The 23656-nt window shown below is 55.1% G+C and overlaps 1 protein-coding gene across 1 annotated transcript in view; it reads left to right on the forward strand.

Annotated features, from left to right (window-relative positions):
* The window catches only part of LOC144952532 (uncharacterized), an 83372-nt gene that overhangs the window by 9629 nt on the left and 50087 nt on the right, over window positions 1-23656 (forward strand). The window contains 12 exon segments of the mRNA XM_078882980.1: window positions 2820-2997; window positions 4434-4569; window positions 5159-5231; window positions 8463-8678; window positions 9573-9970; window positions 10355-10452; window positions 14065-14285; window positions 14960-15044; window positions 15494-15668; window positions 16228-16296; window positions 16797-17686; window positions 19332-19651. Coding sequence (XP_078739106.1) covers window positions 2820-2997; window positions 4434-4569; window positions 5159-5231; window positions 8463-8678; window positions 9573-9970; window positions 10355-10452; window positions 14065-14285; window positions 14960-15044; window positions 15494-15668; window positions 16228-16296; window positions 16797-17686; window positions 19332-19651 — 2859 coding nt within the window.

Raw genomic sequence — 23656 nt, forward strand, 5'->3', positions numbered from 1 at the left:
GTGCGAGTCGCAGGACCAGAGACGTCTCCACCACCAGAGGCCCACTGAGCCCCGCCACGTAGCTCTGTTTCAGAAGCGGCTCGGCCACCACCAATGATAGCTCAAGGAAGTGAGTGGCTCATCATCACAGTGTGGAAATTTATAGGAGCAGCAGCAGTAGGAGCCAAATACTCTTAGGTTTTTTCGGTAAAGTCACGTAGGTAAAAAATAAAATTAAAAGTTAATAAAACTAATAATGGAAATAAAATAATTATAATTTATTATTTTATTTTATTTCCATTATTACTTTTATTAACTTTTAATGGAAATAAAATAATTATAATTTATTATTTTATTTATTTCCATTATTACTTTTATTAACTTTCAATTTTATTTTTTACCTACGTGACTTTACCGAAAAAACCTAAGAGCACGAATCCTTGCAGTCACGAAAGCTTCAAATCTAGAATCTAAAACCATCGGTTCTCAACCGGGGGTACGCAGACTCCTGGGGGTGTACGTGGCAATGTCCCAGAGGGTACGCGAGTGTGATGTATAAACGTGTGAATTGATACACACGCGAGCCCATTGGTGAATTATCGTGTATGAATTTGCCAAGATAAGGTAACTATGATAACAAATCCAGGTGGTTACTGAGAATGATATGAAAGACCTTTCTAAACTCACTGATCTTAAACAATGCGGGTTTACAAGGGTAACCGGCAAGCGCGAACAGATGACATCACATGCTTTGTTGATTATTTTTTGCGTGAAGTTACATAGCTAGTTAGAGGATACCTGACAAAATGGACAATCGGGTAAAAAAAAAAAAATCGATTTTCTCATAATTAATGCATTCATTTTTCGGAACTCCTGTTGGCTCAATGCAAATTCAACAAGGGGGGGGGTGGGTGAGAATATCAATTTACATTTATATGCGAGTTGCCATACACTGATGTCTCAAGGCCCCTTTGTAAGAATAATTGTTGGGGAAAGGCTAGGAGAGACAGAAGCTGTTCTTCACATGAGGACGGTTGCTTGCGTTGTGGCCGAAACGTCGCGAGAATTATTTAATTGAAAGAACCAAGAAGATGAATACCTGCAGTCACGAAAGCTTTAAATCGAAATTATTTAATAGGTTTATTTTTATTATTTTATTATTTCCATTCTACGTGACTTTACCGAAAGAACCAAGAAGATGAATCCCTGCAGTCACGAAAGCTTTACATCGAAGAATAAACGGACTTAAGAGGACGTGTTTTTAAGGCGAGGCTTAAAAGTATCCACGTTGTCGGATCAACGAATTTCCAGCGGTAGGGAATTCCACAACCGTGGCACAGACGCAGGAAGTGACCCGCTCACACCCCAGGAACGCAGCCGGGATCGAGGTACGCAAAGAAGTCTGTAGATCTTAACGACCTTCAGGGAGGTTGTACGGATGCATTAACTCGCGAATATATGGTGTTGGTGCCAGTCCATGCAAGGTCTTTAAAAAACACATTCCTGCTGCGGAGGGAGCTGGTAGGAACGTTGGGTTGCTCGGTCAATGGCCTGCAGGGTCAACGGCGGCGTGGTGTATTCCGCAAATATGCCCGACTGTGAGGGCGGGCACAAGCCGGCGTGAGTAGGTGAAACGTTGAGTTTTATAAGGGCACCACGGGGTGACCAGCTCCTCCCCACCCAGCCCCTCCCCTCCCACCCCCAGCCCCACCCTCCCCACCCAGCCCCTCCCCACCCTCCCCCCCCAGCCCCTCCCCACCCTCCCCTCCCCACCCAGCCCCTCCCCACCCTCCCCCCCCACCCAGCCCCACCCTCCCCACCCAGTCCCTCCCCACCCTCCCCTCCCTGCACGACGGACACAATAATCCCCTCTCGGCTGGTGTAACCAGGAGGTTCCTACCGGTACTAGTTAGAAGGCTCTAGAACTCTACACGTTTCAAGACAATGAAGCCAGTGTCATGATAACAGAACCCGGAGAAATGTCACGCAACCGGGGGGGGTTCGGGTGATCACCCCTATAACTGCCGCGTTCTGAACAATTTGTAACCTACCAGGGACTGCTGCTCTGAACGCACGCCGGTTCTCAGTGCGGAGGAGGGATAAGCCTGCGGCCCGGTGCGTCGAGGCGTGAAAACCAAAAAGCAAAAAAAAATAATCAAAATCCTTCGGGCCGGTTAAACTTCGATTTAAAGCTTTCGTGACTGCAGGGATTCATCTTCTTGGTTCTTTCGGTAAAGTCACGTAGAATGGAAACAATAAAAATAATAAAATAAAACATAAAACCTAACATAAAAAACGTCGTGAGAATAATTTTAATACGTTTTATTTTATTACTTTTATTGTTTCCATTCTACGTGACTTTACCGAAAGAACCAAGAAGATGATCCTTCGGTTTAAAGCTTTCGTGACTGCAGGGATTCATCTTCTTGGTTCTTTCGGTAAAGTCACGTAGAAGGGAAATAATAAAATAATAAAAATAAACATAATAAAATAATTATCACGACGTTTCGGCCACAACGCAAGCAGCCGTCCTCAGGTGAAGAACACAGACATGCTTTACACCTGAGGACGGCTGCTTGCGTTGTGGCCGAAACGTCGTGAGAATTATTTTATTATGTTTTAATTTTATTATTTTATTACTTCCCTTTTACGTGATGACTTTACCGAAAGAACCAAGGAGATGATCCTTCGGCCCGTGAACCGGAAATGCAATTGTTATTTGCCCCGGAGAAATCTTGTGAGCTGTGAAGCTCTTTTGAACCAACTGGCAAACCCGACTGCGAGCTCGACCCCGACTAACCGGGGATGCTCGTGTGCCGATGGCGGTGATGGTGATGCAGTCGCTACGAGACATGGCCTGCAGAGCCTGGGGAAGGTGGCCACGGCGAGGCGCATGCCGCCACCTGCCAACCTGCCGAGCCTGAAGGCAGAGAACAAAGGCAACGACCCCAACGTGACGCTGGTGCCCAAGGACGGATCGGGATGGGCGAGCAAGCAGGAGCCTCGCGACGACAAGACGTGCGTGCCCGATCGCTCACCCCCACTCGCTCGCTCACCCACTTGCTCGCTCGCTCGCTTATCCACTCGCTCGCTCACCCACTCGCTCACCCGCTTAGTTCGCTCGCTCACCCACTCGCTCACTCACTCGCTCACCCACTCGCTCATTCGCTCAGTTCGCTCGCCCGCCCACTCGCTCGCCCACTCGTTCGCTCACCCACTCGCTCGCTCACCCACTCACTCGCTCACCCACTCACTCGCTCACCCACTCGCTCATCGACTCACTCGCTCGCTCACCCACTCACTTGCTCACCCACTCAGTTTGCTCACTCACCCACTCGCTCATCCACTCGCTCCCTCACCCACTCGCTCGCTCACCCACTCGCTCACCCACTCAGTTTGCTCGCTCACCCACTCGCTCATCCACTCACTCCCTCACCCACTCGCTCGCTCACCCACTCACTCATCCGCTCAGTTCACTCGCCCTCCCACTCGCTCGCCCACTCGTTCACTCACTCGCCGACTCGCCCGCCCGCTCGTTCACTTGCCTGCTCACTCGTTCGCCCACTTGCCCACTCACTCACCCGCTCGCCTACTCGCTCGCCCACTCACTCACTCGCTCATCCACTCGCTCGTCCGCCCACTCGTTCGTTCACTCGCCCGCCCACTCGTTCACTCACTCGCTCGCCCACTTGCCCACTCACTCACCCGCTCGCCTACTCGCTCGCCCACTCACCCACTCACTCATCCCGTTACTCGCTTGCTCGATCACTCACCGATATCACTCGCTCACCAACTTGCTCGCCCACCCGTTCAGTTGCACGCTCACCTGCTCACGCGTTAAACTGCTCACTCGCTCACACGCTCGGTCACTCGCCCACCCACTCGCCCACCCACTCGCTCTCTTACTCGCTCACTCGAATTGCTCACTGGCACACTCACACTCTGCTACGCCCAAGTGCCAACCACTACGCCACTGCTCCCCACTTGTGCACGCACACACACGCACACACACTTATGTCCATTTTGTGGGTTGCGTGTGTGTATATCTCCGTGTGTGTGTATCTATATCTACGTGTGTGTCTATATCTGTGTGTGTGTGTTTTTGGGGAGCGGTCGTGTAACGGTTAGCGCTACGCTGCGCTATGAACCCCGTGACCTGAGTTCGATTCCCGCTCACGGCCAACACCAGTGACGATTATCTGAACCGGTCCTGGGCCTCGCCTAGATCGACTCGGCCTCATACGAGTACCTGGCGCTGTGTGTGGTAAACATCTCCACGGTGGAGACAAAGGCGGCCGGGCGTGGTGCTGGCCACCCATCCCCTCGGTGTGCCGTTCCGGGCTTGGTAGGCGATGCTGCTCGCTTAGAGCACTGGTGAGGCTCGACGGGGGAACGTTTTTGTCGTCGTCGTTGTTGTTGTTTGTGTCTGCGCGTGTCGCCGTTCGTGTTGACAGGCCTCGGGCGCCGCCTCCACTGCAGCCAGAGTCGCTGCCGCCGCCGGCTACGCCGAGCTGCGCCGTCTCCTCCGCCCCCTCGCCCCCCTCGGCCAACGCCAGCGCCACCACAACTACCACCACCACCACCACAGAGGTGAGGGCACACACACAACAACAACAACAACCGCCATTCGCCACTAAGTGGCGGTGACGTCACCACGACGCTTGTGCCAGGCACACACACGCGCGCACGTACATACGTGTACACGCACACGCGCACGTACATACGTGTGCACGCGCGCATGTACATGGACCGTCCTCGTGGTCCGTGGAATTGTAACCTCCCCCACCCGCCCAGCGGGTCGCAATGCCGCCAATGACGACGCCGATTGTATTGCCGAGCGCCGCTCATCACCTCCCGTCCAGCGGCAATGTCCAGTGCCACCGGGGCCATTTCCTAGATAAGTCGGCTGTATCCCAGCTCTGGTTTTTCTTATTACCGTCATAATTTGACCATCGCCCCGTAGACGACCGCGCGACGATCGCTGCCGGTAATTTGCGAGCTGCTACATCGCGCCAATCGCAAGCCGGCTTCTCCCGCGGGCGCTGAAGTTGCCGTGGGTTATCGCGTTTGTCCGGCGTGACGCCCCCTCTCCCCAGCCCCCGCCCACCCCGGCGCTCCCCCCCCCCCCTCTGACTCTGTCCGGGGTTCGTGTGTTTCTTTGCTCGTGTTTGGGTGGCAGAGTGCGACCTGCAAGACGAATGTCACCTCCTGGGCTCCACCTGCTCCCAGGGGCACCAAGGTTCACGTAGAAGGTGAGTGGCCCACATCTGTGGGGTTTGACTCCCTGGTCTGGGTGCGGATGGTGGTGGCGGCGATGGGTGCGTTGTGGCGGTGGTGGTGCTGGTGGCGGTGGATGTGGTGGTGGTGCTGGTGGCGGTGGATGTGGTGGTGGTGCTGGCGGTGGTGGTGCTGGCGGTGGTGGTGCTGGCGGTGGTGGTGCTGGCGGTGGTGGTGCTGGCGGTGGTGGTGCTGGCGGTGGTGGTGCTGGTGGTGCTGGTGGTGGTGCTGGTGGTGGTGCTGGCGGTGCTGGCGGTGCTGGCGGTGCTGGCGGTGCTGGCGGTGGTGGCGGTGGTGGCGGTGCTGGTGGTGCTGGTGGTGCTGGTGCTGGTGGTGCTGGTGGTGGTGGTGCTGGTGGTGGTGCTGGCGGTGGTGGTGCTGGTGGTGCTGCTGGTGGTGGTGCTGGTGGTGGTGGTGGTGCTGCTGGTGGTGGTGGTGGTGGTGGTGGTGCTGCTGCTGGTGGTGGTGGTGCTGGTGGTGGTGCTGGTGGTGGTGGTGCTGGTGGTGGTGCTGGTGGTGGTGCTGGTGGTGGTGCTGGTGGTGGTGGTGCTGGTGGTGGTGGTGGTGGTGCTGGTGGTGGTGGTGGTGCTGGTGGTGGTGCTGCTGGTGGTGGTGGTGGTGGTGCTGGAGGTGGTGCTGGAGGTGGTGCTGGCGGTGGTGGTGCTGGCGGTGGTGGTGCTGGCGGTGGTGGTGCTGGCGGTGGTGGTGCTGGCGGTGGTGCTGGCGGTGGTGCTGGCGGTGGTGCTGGTGGTGGTGGGGGCGGTGGTGGCTAAGCTGCTCCTGCAGCTGCTGCTGCACATGGCTGCGTTCTTTTCCTGGTGCTCAGTTTAATCCCACGTGAATGATAGCGTAGCCAGTTACCCAGCTATGCTTTTGGTGGAAACGAGGAGCAGGGGGCGGATAGGGCGGCAAGATGTCGAGGGGTGGCCTTGCCAAAGTACAGTGATCCCTCGTTGATCGCGGTTAATGGGGACCGGAACCCCGTCGCGATAGGTGAAAATCCGCGAAGTGGGATTGGCCCCCCTAGGAATTTCCGTATATGTGTGTGTGGCTACCAGAATGTTTAAAATATGTATATTTATACTTTATATTTTACTTAAATCTATTTAATTATAAAACCTTAATATTATACATTCACTCTCTCTCTCTCATACGATACGTATTATGGTGTTCTACACTCACCAATGACAGTAGTATCTTGAGACTTGACTCCAGTAATGACGACGACGACGATGACAATGACGATGACAATGACGACGATGACAGACCTGTGCAGTTCGATGAATGTGATGATGAATGATGATGATGATGGTGTTACTGCACAGGTATAATGAGGCCTTTAAATCAGTTCGAAAAATCCGCGATGCACTGAGGCCGCGAAACTTGAACCGCGAAGTGGCGAGGGATTACTGTACCACGATCGGGATTTTTGCCAGTGCAGCTGCCGTGCTTTGGCATGCGTTGCCTTTGCGATCAAGACATTCGGAGTCGTGAGCGCTGTTTAAGTCTCGTCTTGAAAACTCGCCTACTTACATTGACTCTCTGTTGTATTACATTACATTTCTAAATATACTAGATTTGTGTTGCTATTTCATTTATACCTGATGATGATTGCTTGTGTTGCAATCGAAACGTCGTATGCTAGTATTTAATTTGTTATTTTGTCTTTATACGTGACTTTACCGAAAGAACCAAAGGGTAATTCCTGCAGTCACGATAGCTCCAAATTAAGTTTCATATTTGGAGTTTGCGTGTCTCTCTTCCCGTGGTCGCGTGGATTTTTTTTCCTCCCCGTTTAGAAAACGTGCGTTGAGGATTATTTCGATTAATTTGGTGCTAGAAATGTCCAAGCGATGGACCAATTTGTTATTGGGCTACCATTTGTGGTAGCCAAGTCACTTTTTAAACAATACGTTCATATCTTCTTGGTTCTTTAGGTAAAGTCACGTAGAAGGGAAATAATAAAAGAATAAAAATCAAACATAATAAAATAAAGAACCAAGAAGATGAATCCCTGCAGTCACGAAAGCTTTAAATCGAAATGCGTTAATACCTCAAGCCTTTGCCTGGTAGGATGGGGTTAGTTTAGTTTCGCTATGTACTTTAGCTGATTGAAATTTCGATTTAAAGCTTTCGTGACTGCAGGGATTCATCTTCTTGGTTCTTTCGGTAAAGTCACGTAGAAGGGAAGTAATAAAATAATAAAAATAAAACATAATAAAATAATTCTCACGACGTTTCGGCCACAACGCAAGCAGCCGTCCTCAGGTGAAACCAGCTCCTTCTGCCCCCTGAATGAAACAGCACACGTGCTTGGAGCATATATATATGCATATATATATATGCTTGGAGCATATATATATGCATATATATATGCATATATATATGCTCCAAGCACGTGTGCTGTTTCATTCAGACGCTGTCGCCTCGACAGACCTGGTTTCACCTGAGGACGGCTGCTTGAGTTGTGGCCGAAACGTCGTGAGAATTATTTTATAATGTTTTATTTTTATTATTTTGCTGGTTTGTTTACCTTTGTACGACTATCGTGTTTTTTTGTACTGTTTGTTGTAACGTTGTTACCCCGTGCCCCGACTGGACATCTGCGCTAAAGAGCTTCATAGCTCATCGGATTCCTCCTGCAGTGCAAATCAATCTTCCGATTCGGTCCGTTTACACCGCAGGTTCTGTGTTCATTTCCTGGCTTGCCATACACGGCGGTGGCGCATGAAGATCCGTGATAAGCGCCACTTTCCAAATGTAAATTACGATTGTTGGCGACGGGGATGGTGTTGCGGTGGTGGGGATAGTTATTTTCGACGTAACGATTGTGGCGCTTGGGGGGATGGTAGCGATTATGACGACGGTGGTGGTGGTGGTGGTGGTGGTCAGGTTCGTGTTATTGTTCTTGGTGATGTTTATGGCCCTGGTACTCGAACCCATCGCAACAACATCATCATCATCCTCCTCCTCACAACCACCATGTCCTTGTCCACGCTGGCTGTCTACCCTGCAGGTTCTGATTATCTCCTGGCTTTCCACACACGGTCGCTCATTGGTGGGATCTACGGATACAACGCGCGTCACTTGACAAACGATAATTATTATGATTGCGAGGCCTCCCCCCTCCATCCCGCCACTGTGTGTGTGACCTCTCCTCCTTCTGCCCCCTTGCCCGTCCCCCTCCCACCTTGCCCCCACCACAGTAGTGGCTGCTCCGAGCCAGCGCTCGCGGCTGTCTCAGCAGGAGTTCCCCAGTCTGCAGGCGGCCGGGGAGCAGCAACAGCAGCAGCAGCAACAGCAGCAACAGCAGCAACAGCAGCAGCAACAGCAGCAGCAGCAGCAGGCGGAGCAACGCGGGGATGCTGTCCACGACGGTGCCGTGCCAGCGTACGGACCCGGTCCCAGCCTGCGCCCACAGAGTGAGTGGGGGTCCATGATGCCTTGCCCCAACAGGCTGTTGAAGGCTATATGGAGGATCTTTGTCTGTGGGGAGGCTCAGGCGGCCGGGAATGGTGCTGAACGATGGCACCTACACCGGCGATGATGCTGATGATGATGACGATAGTACGTACAGTGATAATGCTGATGATGATCGTGACGATGGCACCTACACCGATGATGGTACCTACACCGATGATGATGATGGCGATGGCACCTACACCGATGATGCTGATGATGATCATGACGATGGCACCTACACCGACAATGGTACCTACACTGATGATGATCATGACGATGGCACCTACACTGATGATGATGATGGTGATGATGGCACCTACACTGATGATGATGATCATGACGAAGGCACCTACACCGACGATGGTACCTACACCGATGATGATGATGATGATGGCACCTACACCGACGATGATGATGATCATGACGATGGTACCTACACCGATGATGATGATGATCATGACGATGGCACCTACACCGATGATGATGATGATGATGATCATAACGATGGCACCTACACCGATGATGATGATGATCATGACGATGGCACCTACACCGACGATGGTACCTACACCGATGATGATGATGATCATGACGATGGCACCTACACCGACGATGGATGACGATGGTACCGATTTACACCATTGGAACCTCATTTGCCAGTAAAAAATATGCTAATAGTTTTTTCACCCTTTTATCTGGCAATAAAACTGACACCTTTTTTACGAGGAGTCATGCAAACATGACTCCAGATAATAGGGTAAAAAAACAATTATCGATGGTACCGATGTCGATGGATGACGATGGCACCCACACCGATGTGGCAATATCTCCTTTCCCCCCCCCCCCCGTCACAGACGTGGCAAGCTGGCGGGAGGGCGGAGGGCGCATCGCAAGCGCAGCTGCAGCGTCGGCTGGAGGAAACGCGGCGGCGGCGGCATCATCATCATCGTCGGCATCGGCAGCCGGCGCCGGCTCGGCGGGGTCCGTAGGCGCTGGCGTCCCCCCTGGCGCCAGCCTCGGCGACCCCGAGCCCCCCAGAGGCGCAAACGGCGTCGGCCCCCGAGGGGGAGGGGTGCTGGGGGGGGTGGGGGTGGGGGGGGCGCCGGCGCACGAGACGAGCAGCCCGGGACTGCTGGCGACGCCGCAGATGATGGCGCCCGGTTCCTCCTCCTCCTCCTCAGCTGCTGCTGCTGGCGCCGTCGGCAATGCGTTCTCGCCGGCGCCCTTCCGTGGCCCGGGGGGGCCTCCTTTTGTAAGCGTGGCGACATCGTGTGCGGGTCGTGGGATTGCGCGGCGTTGCGGTTGTTGTGGTTAGGGGTTGTGGTTGTTGTGCGGCTGTTGTTGTTGTTGACGGGTGGAGAACAAACACACCTCTTCTTAGAGCGCCCGCTAGCGGAGGCCCTTTGGCCGGCGTTTGCGTGAGCGAGCAGAGCGATTGCAGGGCTGCACCCTCGCCGTTTGAACCGAGAAGCGGCGAGTCCCGTTGCGCCCTTTGTACGTTGGCACGTGCCTAAAATTCCACAGCTATCACCGGTTCACCACCACAAATTAAACCGTGCTTTGTATTTTCGTCCCCGTTTTCCCCTGACCCCCCCCCACCACCACCACCCCCCCCCGCTCCCCCTCCTTACCACAGATGGGGTACCCCTCGGGGTCTCTGCGAGGGATGACATTCGCCCCGGCTTTTGGTCCCACGAAATTTCGCTTCCCGTTCACGCCGGCTGAGGCGGCCAAGTGAGTGTGCCGAGCCCGCCGCGTCCACCCTGCGCCCGATCCCATTGACGCTCCTTCACGCTCATCGCCACCCCTCCACTGGAATCAACTCCCCCTGTACATTGGGCAACACTCCACTACAGACTCAGCACTGCCCGTACACTCAGCACTGCACCACAGACTCAACACTGATCATAGACTCAACACTGCACCATAGACTCAACACTGCACCATAGACTCAACACTGCCCATAAACTCAACACTGCACCATAGACTCAACACTGCCCCGTAGACTCAACACTGCCCATAGACTCAACACTGCCCCATAGACTCTGCACTGCCCATAGACTCAACACTGCCCGTAGACTCAGCACTGCCCATAGACTCAGCACTGCCCGTAGACTCAGCACTGCCCATAGACTCAGCACTGCCCCATAGACTCTGCACTGCCCATAGACTCAGCACTGCCCATAGACTCAGCACTGCCCCATAGACTCAACACTGCCCGTAGACTCAGCACTGCCCATAGACTCAGCACTGCCCGTAGACTCTGCACTGCCCATAGACTCAACACTGCCCCATAGACTCTGCACTGCCCATAGACTCAACACTGCCCGTAGACTCAACACTGCCCATAGACTCAGCACTGCCCATAGACTCAACACTGCCCCATAGACTCAACACTGCCCGTAGACTCAACACTGCCCATAGACTCAGCACTGCCCATAGACTCAACACTGCCCATAGACTCAACACTGCCCGTAGACTCAACACTGCCCATAGACTCTGCACTGCCCATAGACTCAACACTGCCCCATAGACTCTGCACTGCCCATAGACTCAACACTGCCCGTACACTCAACACTGCCCATAGACTCAGCACTGCCCATAGACTCAACACCGCCCATAGACTCAACACTGCCCATAAACTCAACACTGCCCATAGACTCAACACTGCACCATAGACTCAACACTGCACCACAGACTCAACACTCCCCATATACTCAACACTGCACCATAGACTCAGCACTGCCCATAGACTCAACACTGCACCATAGACTCAACACTCCACCACAGACTCAACACTGCCCATAGACTCAACACTGCCCGTAGACTCAACACTGCCCATAGACTCAGCACTGCTCATAGACTCAACACTGCCCATAGACTCAACACTGCCCATAGACTCAACACTGCCTATAGACTCAGCACTGCTCATAGACTCAACACTGCCCATAGACTCAACACTGCCCATATACTCAACACTGCCCATAGACTCAACACTGCCCGTAGACTCAACACTGCCCATAGACTCAGCACTGCCCATAGACTCAGCACTGCTCATAGACTCAACACTGCCCATAGACTCAACACTGCAGCATAGACTCAACACTGGACCATGGACTCAACACTGCAGCATAGACTCAACACTGCAGCATAGACTCAACACTGCAGCATAGACTCAACACTGCAGCATAGACTCAACACTGCACCATAGACTCAACACTGCAGCATAGACTCAACACTGCACCATAGACTCAACACTGCACCATAGACTCAACACTGCACCATAGACTCAACACTGCACTATAGACTCAGCACTGCACCATAGACTCAACACTGCCCATAGACTCAGCACTGCACCATAGACTCAGCACTGCCCATAGACTCAACACTGCCCATACACTCAACACTGCTCATAGACTCAGCACTGCACCATAGACTCAACACTGCACCATAGACTCAACACTGCCTATAGACTCAGCACTGCTCATAGACTCAACACTGCCCATAGACTCAACACTGCCTGTAGACTCAACACTGCCCATAGACTCAACACTGCTCCATAGACTCAACACTGCACCATAGACTCAACACTGCCCATAGACTCAACACTGCCCATAAACTCAACACTGCCCGTAGACTCAGCACTGCACCATAGACTCAACACTGCACCATAGACTCAACACTGCACTATAGACTCAGCACTGCACCATAGACTCAGCACTGCCCATAGACTCAACACTGCCCATAGACTCAACACTGCACCATAGACTCAACACTGCCCATAAGACTCAACACTGCAGCATAGACGCAACACTGCCCATAGACTCAACACTGCACCATAGACTCAACACTGCACCATAGACTCAACACTGCCCATAGACTCAACACTGCACCATAGACTCAACACTGCACCATAGACTCAACACTGCACCATAGACTCAACACTGCCCATAGACTCAACACTGCTCATAGACTCAGCACTGCACCATAGACTCAACACTGCAGCATAGACTCAACACTGCTCATAGACTCAGCACTGCACCATAGACTCAACACTGCACCATAGACTCAACACTGCCCATAGACTCAACACTGCACCATAGACTCAACACTGCCCATAAGACTCAACACTGCACCATAGACTCAACACTGCACCATAGACTCAACACTGCACCATAGACTCAACACTGCCCATAGACTCAACACTGCACCATAGACTCAACACTGCACCATAGACTCAACACTGCCCATAGACTCAACACTGCCCATAGACTCAACACTGCACCATAGACTCAACACTGCCCATAAGACTCAACACTGCACCATAGACTCAACACTGCACCATAGACTCAACACTGCACCATAGACTCAACACTGCCCATAGACTCAACACTGCACCATAGACTCAACACTGCACCATAGACTCAACACTGCCCATAGACTCAACACTGCCCATAGACTCAACACTGCACCATAGACTCAACACTGCCCATAAGACTCAACACTGCACCATAGACTCAACACTGCACCATAGACTCAACACTGCACCATAGACTCAACACTGCACCATAGACTCAACACTGCACCATAGACTCAACACTGCACCATAGACTCAACACTGCACCATAGACTCAACACTGCCCGTACACTCAACACTGCCCATAGACTCAACACTGCACCATAGACTCAGCACTGCACCATAGACTCAACACTGCACCATAGACTCAACACTGCCTATAGACTCAACATTGCCAATAGACCCAGCACTGCCCATAGACTCAACACTGCACCATAGACTCAACACTGCCTATAGACTCAACACTGCCCATAGACTCAACACTGCACCATAGACTCAACACTGCACCATAGACTCAACACTGCCTATAGACTCAACATTGCCAATAGACCCAGCACTGCCCATAGACTCAACACTGCACCATAGACTCAACACTGCCTATAGACTCAACATTGCCAATAGACCCAACACTGCCCATAGACTCAACACTGCCTATAGACTCAACACTGCCCATAGACTCAACACTGCACCATAGACTCAACACTGCACCATAGACTCAACACTGCCTATAGACTCAACATTGCCAATAGACCCAGCACTGCCCATAGACTCAACACTGCACCATAGACTCAACACTGCCAATAGACTCAACATTGCCAATAGACCCAACACTGCCCATAGACTCAACACTGCCAATAGACTCAACATTGCCAATAGACCCAGCACTGCCCATAGACTCAACATTGCCAATAGACTCAACATTGCCAATAGACCCAGCACTGCCCGTAGACTCAGCACGATGATGTCACGCGCTCCCCCGCCCCCCATAGGTTTGCCCAGGGAGCTGGCCGCGCCGTACCACGCGGTCCGGGCGTGGTGGGAGGCCTGTGCGTGATCACGGCGTCTTCGGCAGCCGCAGCCTTGTCCTCGGGGGGCGGCGCCACGCCGCCAGCGGGCGGCGAGCAACCGCTGGAGCGTCCCTGCATCGTCAACGTCAACGACCTGAAGGAGTTCGACACGCTGGAGAGCGAGGCCGACGACGGATGGGCCGGTGCGTAAAGACACGCATCTCATCGTGTCCCACCAACCCTGGCCCCCGCCCGATTGTAGATTTGGATGCGGCCGGGTGGTGGTTTGTCGGTTGAGCGGCGGGTGGCTCGCAGTCAGAAGGTCGGAGTTCAATTTCCGCTTGATTGGGGTGGGAGCGGGGTTAGCGGTTGACCCGGCCCATCATCATCATCATCATCCCTCCTGGGTTGATAGAATGAGTACCACTTTTCTCTTCTCGGTTCTTTCGGAAAAGTCGTCACGTAGAAGGGAAATAATAAAATAGTAAAAATAAAACATAATAAAATAATTCTCACGACGTTTCGGCCGCAACGCAAGCAGCCGTCCTCAGGTGGAGAACAGGTCTGTCGAGAGGACAGAGTCTGAATGGCACGCCCCAGGCTTGCAGCGACTATTTATGCTGGGATGGGGGTGGGGAGGGAGTAAGTCAACAGTTAGGGGTACCTATGGATGTACTGCCACCCCCCCCTCAGCCATAGGGTCGTGGAATGTCCACCACTGGCTCCGCGCAGGAGATTGGTCGCCAATGTCTCGATGCTCATTTGAGCAGCAGGAAGCTGCTCCCTCTCGTGACTCTTCAGTTGGACTATTCCGTCGACCCGGCGGGCTGTTCCATTATTGACGTGCGTGGCGCTCGCCCCCTTCCCGCCCCCCCAGGCGTTCAGGACGAGGTCGACTACTCGGAGAAGCTCAACTTCAGCGACGACGACGAACCCAACGGCTCCAAGGAGAAGAAGCTTTGGTACGATTTCGATTTAAAGCTTCTTTCGTGACTGCAGGGATTCATCTTCTTGGTTCTTTCGGTAAAGTCACGTAGAATGGAAATAATAAAAATAAACCTATTAAATAATTTAGATTTAAAGCTTTCGTGACTGCAGGGATTCATCTTCTTGGTTCTTTCGGTAAAGTCACGTAGAATGGAAATAATAAAATAATAAAAATAAAACATAATAAAATAATGTCTCACGACGTTTCGGCCACAACGCAAGCAGCCGTCCTGAGGACTTCCCTTCTACGTGACTTTAACGAAAGAACCAAGAAGATGAAGCTTTGGTACGGCCCGTGGTCAAGAGTCGCACGGCCATTCTGAGCCAGCCACGTTTTTCGGGTTCTCTGATTTGCCGGCTTGGCGTGCCTGACGCGGCCGTTTGTGTGCCCCTTGAGAGCCCGTGTATCCCTCTCTCTCTCCAGGGTGGCCCAGCAGCGAGCGGATGCCTCTTCGGAGCTATCCATCAAGGCATCTGCACTGATGCAGTCTTCGCAAGCTGGGCCGTATCAGCAGCAACATCAGCATCAGCAGCAGCTCCATCACCATCAGCAGCAGCAGCAGCTCCATCAGCAGCAGCAACAGCAGCAGCATCAGCAGGCGAGTTAGGATGCACCCCGACTCAAGGACTGGAACCCGGGAATCTTGGCAGTGCAGACGCATCTTCTTGGTTTTTTCGGTAAAGTCACGTAGAAGGGAAATAATAAAATAATAAAAATAAAACATTAAATAATTCTCACGACGTTTCGGCCACAACGCAAGCAGCCGTCCTCAGGTGAAGAACAGGTCTGTCGGAAAGACAGCGTCCTTCAGGACGGCTGCTTGCGTTGTGGCCGAAACGTCGTGAGAATAATTTTATGATGTTTTATTTTTATTATTTTATTATTTCCCTTCTACGTGATAACTTTATCGGAAGAACCAAGAAGATGAATCCCTGCAGTCACGAAAGAAGCTTTAAATCGAAAAGTGCAGACGCAGTGAAACCGACACGGCCGTTATGAACTCGGACCCAGGCCTTGAACCAAAGGCAACATGTGGGCCTTTTGAAATGAGGTCGTGGGTCGTATGAAACAAAGTAACCGGGCCGTGTCTGGCCCATGGGCAGCAGGCAGGCGTTGTGTGACCCCTTCGTATCTCTCTCTCTCTCGCTGTGCCTCAGAGCTGGAAGTTGCCCGGCCGCCCCGGCTTCGAGCGCCGTCTCGCCCCGCCGGAACTCCCCTGCCCCGTGGTAGCGCTCGCAGCAGCACCACCACCACCACCAGCGGCACTCACGCCGGCACTAGCAGCAACGGCTCACGCAGAGGGAAAGCAGCGCTAGCAGCAGTAACACTGGTAGCACCAGCAGTAGCAGCACTGTCAGCACCAGCAGCAGCAGCACTATCAGCAGTAATACCGGCAGCGTTTGCAAGAGCACAAGCAGTCCTCGCACGATTACTGGCGGCAGTGGCGGTTGCGTTGACAGCGCTGTCGGTCGTAACACTAACGGTGCTAGAAGCAGCACCAGCACTGGCAACAGCACCACCATCGCTGGTGCAGGTACTACCACTCGCAGTAACAACAGCGGTACTAGTGCTAGCGGGTACAAGCAGCGTTGAGGGAGGAAGTGTTAACTCTTCCAGCGGGAGAAGTCATCAACACCAGCAGCCTTGGCACTAGCAGATGTGACCCCTCCGCCCTCACCCACCCACCGCCGTCATTCCTAACACACCGTGCCCGTCTTGTCCACAGGGGCAGCGAGTGCAGTCGCCACTCTTGGGCTCGCAGCCTGCGCCCCATCACCTCCACCAGCACCACCTTCAGCAGCAGCAGCACCAGCAGCAGCAGCAGCACCACCTAATACAGCAGCAGCAGCAGCAGCACCAACAACAGCAGCACCACCTCCACCAGCTCCACCCGCAGCAGCAGCATCCGCAGCAGCACCACCCGCACCAACAACAGCACCACCACCTCCCTCAGCAGCAGCAACAGCAGCAACAGCAGCAACAGCAGCAGCACCACCTGCAACAGCTGCAGCTGCCGCTGGCGCTCATGCCGGGACGTCCCAGCCTGCAGGCGCCGTCGTCCATGCCGCCCGCCGTCGCCGTCGCCGTGGCGGCCGCGGCCGTGGCGGCAGCGGCGGCCGCGGCGTCCGTTGCCGGTGCCGGCGGCGGCGGCGGTGGCGGTGGCATAGCGGGTGGGGGCATCCTCCCCGCCCCCGGAGGAGGAGGGGGGTCCTTGCCGGTGCCGCCACCACCGGCGCCGGGCTCGCCCGTGGCTCCCGCGCCGGGAGCCAAGGCGCCGTCGGAGGAGGCGGAGGACGAGGCGTGGCGGCAGCGGCGGCAGCAGGCGAGCGGCGGCGTGTCGGCCGCGGTGGAGCGGGCGCGGCGCCGGCGCGGGGCGGAGGAGCGGCGCATGGAGGAGGAGCGCCTGGCCGCTTGCGCCGAGAAGCTGAAGCGCCTCGACGCGAAGATGATGCTGATGACGCAGGCTACGGCGCTAGCCGGCGGAGGGCAGCAGCAGCAGGTGGTGGCGGTGGCTGTGGGGACCGGGCAGGCGCGCGCCGGCTCCGCCGAACTGCGCGACGGAGGAGCGGCGGTGACGGCGCCGGTGGCGGCGGCGGCGGCGACGGAATTGGCGATGTGAGTGGATGCCGGGGAGGGTGGAGTTTGTGTGTCGTGCGCGCGTGCTGTTGCGTGTGTGTGTGGTGTACTCTGCACAGCGGTGGTGTAGCGGGTAGCGCTACGCTGGCCACGACCCCCTCGTGTGCCACAGTGCCGGCCTTCATAGGCGGTCGCTAACGGCACTTGCCCCGGCAGTCTGTTAAAGGCTACATGGGGGATCTTTGTCTTTGTGTGGGGAGCGGTAGTGTAGCGGTTAGCGCTGCGCCGCGCTGTGAACCCGGCGACCCGAGTTCGATTCCCGCTCACGGCCAACACCGGTGTGACGATTATCTGAACCGGTGCTGGGCGTGGTGCTGGCCAACATCACCCCCATCGTGTACCGTTCCGGCCTTCATAGGTGCTCGCTCTTAACAGCACTTGTCTCTACAGTCTGTTAAGGCTATACAGGGGATCTTTGTATTCTTGGTTCTTTCGGTAAAGTCACGTAAATAAAAAATAAAATATAAATAAATAGAAAATAATTTAAGCAAAAAACCCACGACGTTTCGATCGCAACACAAGCGGTCTTCATCAGGCGATCCGAAACGTCGTGGTTATTTTTGCTTTTATTATTCTCAATTGATTGTATTTTCTATCTACGTGACTTTACCGAAAGAAACCAAGCATATGAATTCCTGCGGCCACGAAAGTTTTCGGTCAAAATTTCGGGGATCTTTGTATTTGGCGTCCTCTGGTGCCATGTATTGTGCACTGCGTATTCTTAGGTTTTTTTCGGTAAAGTCACGTAGGTAAAAACATTAAAAAATAAAATAAAAATCACGACGTTTCGGAGGCAACACAAGCTTCCGTCTTCAGGTGGTACCGTCACAGCCACGACAGCTGTATCAAGTAAATGAGAGATTGCAGGAGCTACCACTCCGTTTATATAATGGTTGGAGAAGGTGGTGTTGTTGTTGGCACGGTGTTTGTGCGCTCCGTACGTGTGCCGTGCGTTGGTTTGCGCACCGCTCTGTGTGAGTGGAGCTCTGTGTAATTGGACTAGCAAATGACTCTCTCTGTTTCCCCTGCATCTCCCCACCCCCCCCCCACTCCTTTCCTCTCTCATCTCTCGTGCTCTCTCTACTCTGTTCCCTCTCCCCGCGCTCTCACCTGCATCACTCTCTCCACCTCTCTTCTCTTCATACCCTCCCATCTCCCCTCCTGCACCCTTCTCACTCCTCTCCTTTTCCCCTCTCTCTGTTTTGTGCCTCCTACCGGGCTCACGCCTCTCCTCCACCCTTTTCCCTCCCTTCCCTCGTCATCGTCATCCTCACGATCGTCATCATTGTCTTCGTCGTCATCGTCGTCATTGTCATCTCATCTTTCGTCATCATCATCTTCCTCGTCGTCGTCGTCATCATCGTCATCCTCATGATCGTCATCATTGTCTTCGTTGTCGTCATTGTCATCTTCACCTTCGTCATCATTATCTTCGTCATCATCGTCATTCTCACGATCGTCATCATTGTCATCGTCGTCATCGTCATACTCACGATCGTCATCATCATCTTCGTCGTCGTCGTCATCATCGTCATCCTCACGATCGTCATCATTGTCATCATCACCTTCGTCATCATCCTCATCGTCATCATCCTCATCATCATCGCCATCTTCTCTCTCACAGTCGAACTCCCCGATCCGACTCGGAGCTCAAAGTGGCTCCCGCCGCTCCTCCTCCCGACGCTGCTGCTGCTGCTGCTGCGTCGTCCACCACCACCACCACCTCGCCCGCCCCCCCCTCCTCTTCCTCCTCTTCCTCCTCGCCCCTCCCCTCGGGCACCACCTGCTCCGCCCCGCCCCTCCCCCCGCTGAAGCCGGCTCCCGCGCCGGCGCCAAAGAAAGAAGCGGAGGCTGCGCCGGTCGGCGTCACCGGCGGAACCGGCGCGTGCCGGATCCGGATCGGCGCGGAGAGCGGAGCCGGCAATCGAAGTATCGGGGCACACGGTACGGAGATGGGGTGGGGGGTGCACGAAGGTCTAAATGGCCGGGGTTGGAGACTGTGTAGCCGGTCGCTCGCTCACCAACTCACCAAGCTACCCACCCACTCATCTGTCCGCTCACCGGCTGACACCCTCGCTCACCCGCTCACGAACTCGCACACCTACCCATCCACTGTCACGTCTCCCTGCGCGCTCGCTTGCTCACTCGCTCGCCCGCTCACATGCTCGCCCACACACTCGCTCATCTACCTGCTTGCTCGCTCACTTGCTCACCCGCTCGCAAACTCACTCACCCCCTCCCTCACCTACCCGCTCACTCTCTCACTCACTCACCCGCTCACAAACTCACCCACCCCCTCCCTCACCTACCCGCTCACTCTCTCACTCACTCACTCGCTCACAAACTCACCCACCCCCTCCCTCACCTACCCGCTCACTCACTCACTCACCCGCTCACAAACTCACCCACCCCCTCCCTCACCTACCCGCTCACTCTCTCACTCACTCACTCGCTCACAAACTCTCCCACCCCCTCCCTCACCTACCCGCTCACTCTCTCACTCACTCACTCGCTCACAAACTCTCCCACCCCCTCCCTCACCTACCCACTCACTCTCTCACTCACTCACCCGCTCACAAACTCACCCACCCCCTCCCTCACCTACCCGCTCACTCACTCACTCACCCGCTCACAAACTCACCCACCCCCTCCCTCACCTACCCGCTCACTCTCTCACTCGCTCACAAACTCACCCACCCCCTCCCTCACCTACCCGCTCACTCTCTCACTCGCTCACAAACTCACCCACTCACTCCTTCATCTACCCGCTCACTCACTCACTCTCTCACTCGCTCACAAACTCACCCACCCCCTCCCTCACCTACCCGCTCACTCTCTCACTCTCTCACTCGCTCACAAACTCACCCACCCCCTCCCTCACTTACCCGCTCACTCTCTCACTCTCTCACTCGCTCACAAACTCACCCACCCCCTCCCTCACCTACCCGCTCACTCTCTCACTCTCTCACTCGCTCACAAACTCACCCACCCCCTCCCTCACCTACCCGCTCACTCTCTCACTCGCTCACAAACTCTCCCACCCCCTCCCTCACCTACCCGCTCACTCTCTCACTCGCTCACAAACTCACCCACTCACTCCTTCATCTACCCGCTCACTCACTCACTCGCTCACAAACTCACCCACCCCCTCCCTCACCTACCCGCTCACTCTCTCACTCTCTCACTCGCTCACAAACTCACCCACCCCCTCCCTCACCTACCCGCTCACTCTCTCACTCTCTCACTCGCTCACAAACTCACCCACCCCCTCCCTCACTTACCCGCTCACTCTCTCACTCTCTCACTCGCTCACAAACTCACCCACCCCCTCCCTCACCTACCCGCTCACTCTCTCACTCTCTCACTCGCTCACAAACTCACCCACCCCCTCCCTCACCTACCCGCTCACTCTCTCACTCTCTCACTCGCTCACAAACTCACCCACCCCCTCCCTCACCTACCCGCTCACTCTCTCACTCTCTCACTCGCTCACAAACTCACCCACCCCCTCCCTCACTTACCCGCTCACTCTCTCACTCTCTCACTCGCTCACAAACTCACCCACCCCCTCCCTCACCTACCCGCTCACTCTCTCACTCTCTCACTCGCTCACAAACTCACCCACCCCCTCCCTCACCTACCCGCTCACTCTCTCACTCTCTCACTCGCTCACAAACTCACCCACCCCCTCCCTCACCTACCCGCTCACTCTCTCACTCTCTCACTCGCTCACAAACTCACCCACCCCCTCCCTCACCTACCCGCTCACTCTCTCACTCGCTCACTCGCTCACAAACTCACCCACCCCCTCCCTCACCTACCCGCTCACTCGCTCACAAACTCACCCACCCCCTCCCTCACCTACCCGCTCACTCTCTCACTCACTCACTCGCTCACAAACTCACCCACCCCCTCCCTCACCTACCCGCTCACTCTCTCACTCACTCACCCGCTCACAAACTCACCCACCCCCTCCCTCACCTACCCGCTCACTCTCTCACTCGCTCACAAACTCTCCCACCCCCTCCCTCACCTACCCGCTCACTCACTCACTCGCTCACAAACTCTCCCACCCCCTCCCTCACCTACCCACTCACTCTCTCACTCACTCACTCGCTCACAAACTCACCCACCCCCTCCCTCACCTACCCGCTCACTCACTCACTCGCTCACAAACTCTCCCACCCCCTCCCTCACCTACCCACTCACTCTCTCACTCACTCACTCGCTCACAAACTCACCCACCCCCTCCCTCACCTACCCGCTCACTCTCTCACTCGCTCACAAACTCTCCCACCCCCTCCCTCACCTACCCGCTCACTCTCTCACTCTCTCACTCGCTCACAAACTCACCCACCCCCTCCCTCACCTACCCGCTCACTCACTCACTCGCTCACAAACTCACCCACCCCCTCCCTCACCTACCCGCTCACTTTCTCACTCTCTCACTCGCTCACAAACTCACCCACCCCCTCCCTCACCTACCCGCTCACTCTCTCACTCTCTCACTCGCTCACAAACTCACCCACCCCCTCCCTCACCTACCCGCTCACTCTCTCACTCGCTCACTCGCTCACAAACTCTCCCACCCCCTCCCTCACCTACCCGCTCACTCTCTCACTCGCTCACTCGCTCACAAACTCTCCCACCCCCTCCCTCATCTACCCGCTCACTCTCTCACTCGCTCACTCGCTCACCCACCCCCTCCCTCACCTACCCGCTCACTCTCTCACTCGCTCACTCGCTCACAAACTCACCCACCCCCTCCCTCACCTACCCGCTCACTCTCTCACTCTCTCACTCGCTCGCAAACTCACCCACCCCCTCCCTCACCTACCCGCTCACTCTCTCACTCGCTCACTCGATCACAAACTCACCCACCCCCTCCCTCACCTACCCGCTCACTCTCTCACTCTCTCACTCGCTCACAAACTCACCCACCTGCTCACTCTCTCACTCGCTCACTCGCTCGCAAACTCACCCACCCCCTCCCTCACCTACCCGCTCACTCTCTCACTCGCTCACTCGCTCACAAACTCACCCACCCCCTCCCTCACCTACCTGCTCACTCTCTCACTCTCTCACTCGCTCACAAACTCACCCACCCCCTCCCTCACCTACCTGCTCGCTCTCTCACTCACTCACTCACAAACTCACCCACCCCCTCCCTCACCTACCCGCTCACTCTCTCACTCACTCACTCGCTCACAAACTCACCCACCCCCTCCCTCACCTACCCGCTCACTCACCCGCTCACAAACTCACCCACCCCCTCCCTCACCTACCCGCTCACTCTCTCACTCGCTCACTCGCTCACTCACTCACAAACTCTCCCACCCCCTCCCTCACCTACCCGCTCACTCTCTCACAAACTCACAAACTCTCCCACCCCCTCCCTCACCTACCCGCTCACTCTCTCACTCACTCGCTCGCTCACTCGCTCACAAACTCTCCCACCCCCTCCCTCACCTACCCGCTCACTCTCTCACTCTCTCACAAACTCACAAACTCTCCCACCCCCTCCCTCACCTACCCGCTCACTCACTCGCTCACAAACTCACCCACCCCCTCCCTCACCTACCCGCTCACTCTCTCACTCACTCACTCGCTCACAAACTCACCCACCCCCTCCCTCACCTACCCGCTCACTCTCTCACTCTCTCACTCGCTCACAAACTCACCCACCCCCTCCCTCACCTACCCGCTCACTCTCTCACTCTCTCACCCGCTCACAAACTCACCCACCCCCTCCCTCACCTACCCGCTCACTCTCTCACTCGCTCACAAACTTTCCCACCCCCTCCCTCACCTACCCGCTCACTCTCTCACTCGCTCACAAACTCACCCACCCCCTCCCTCACCTACCCGCTCACTCTCTCAATCGCTCACAAACTCACCCACTCACTCCTTCATCTACCCGCTCACTCACTCACTCGCTCACAAACTCAC

This window comes from Lampetra fluviatilis, chromosome 68 (genome assembly GCF_964198595.1).
Source record: "Lampetra fluviatilis chromosome 68, kcLamFluv1.1, whole genome shotgun sequence".
NCBI classification, from domain to species: domain Eukaryota; kingdom Metazoa; phylum Chordata; class Hyperoartia; order Petromyzontiformes; family Petromyzontidae; genus Lampetra; species Lampetra fluviatilis.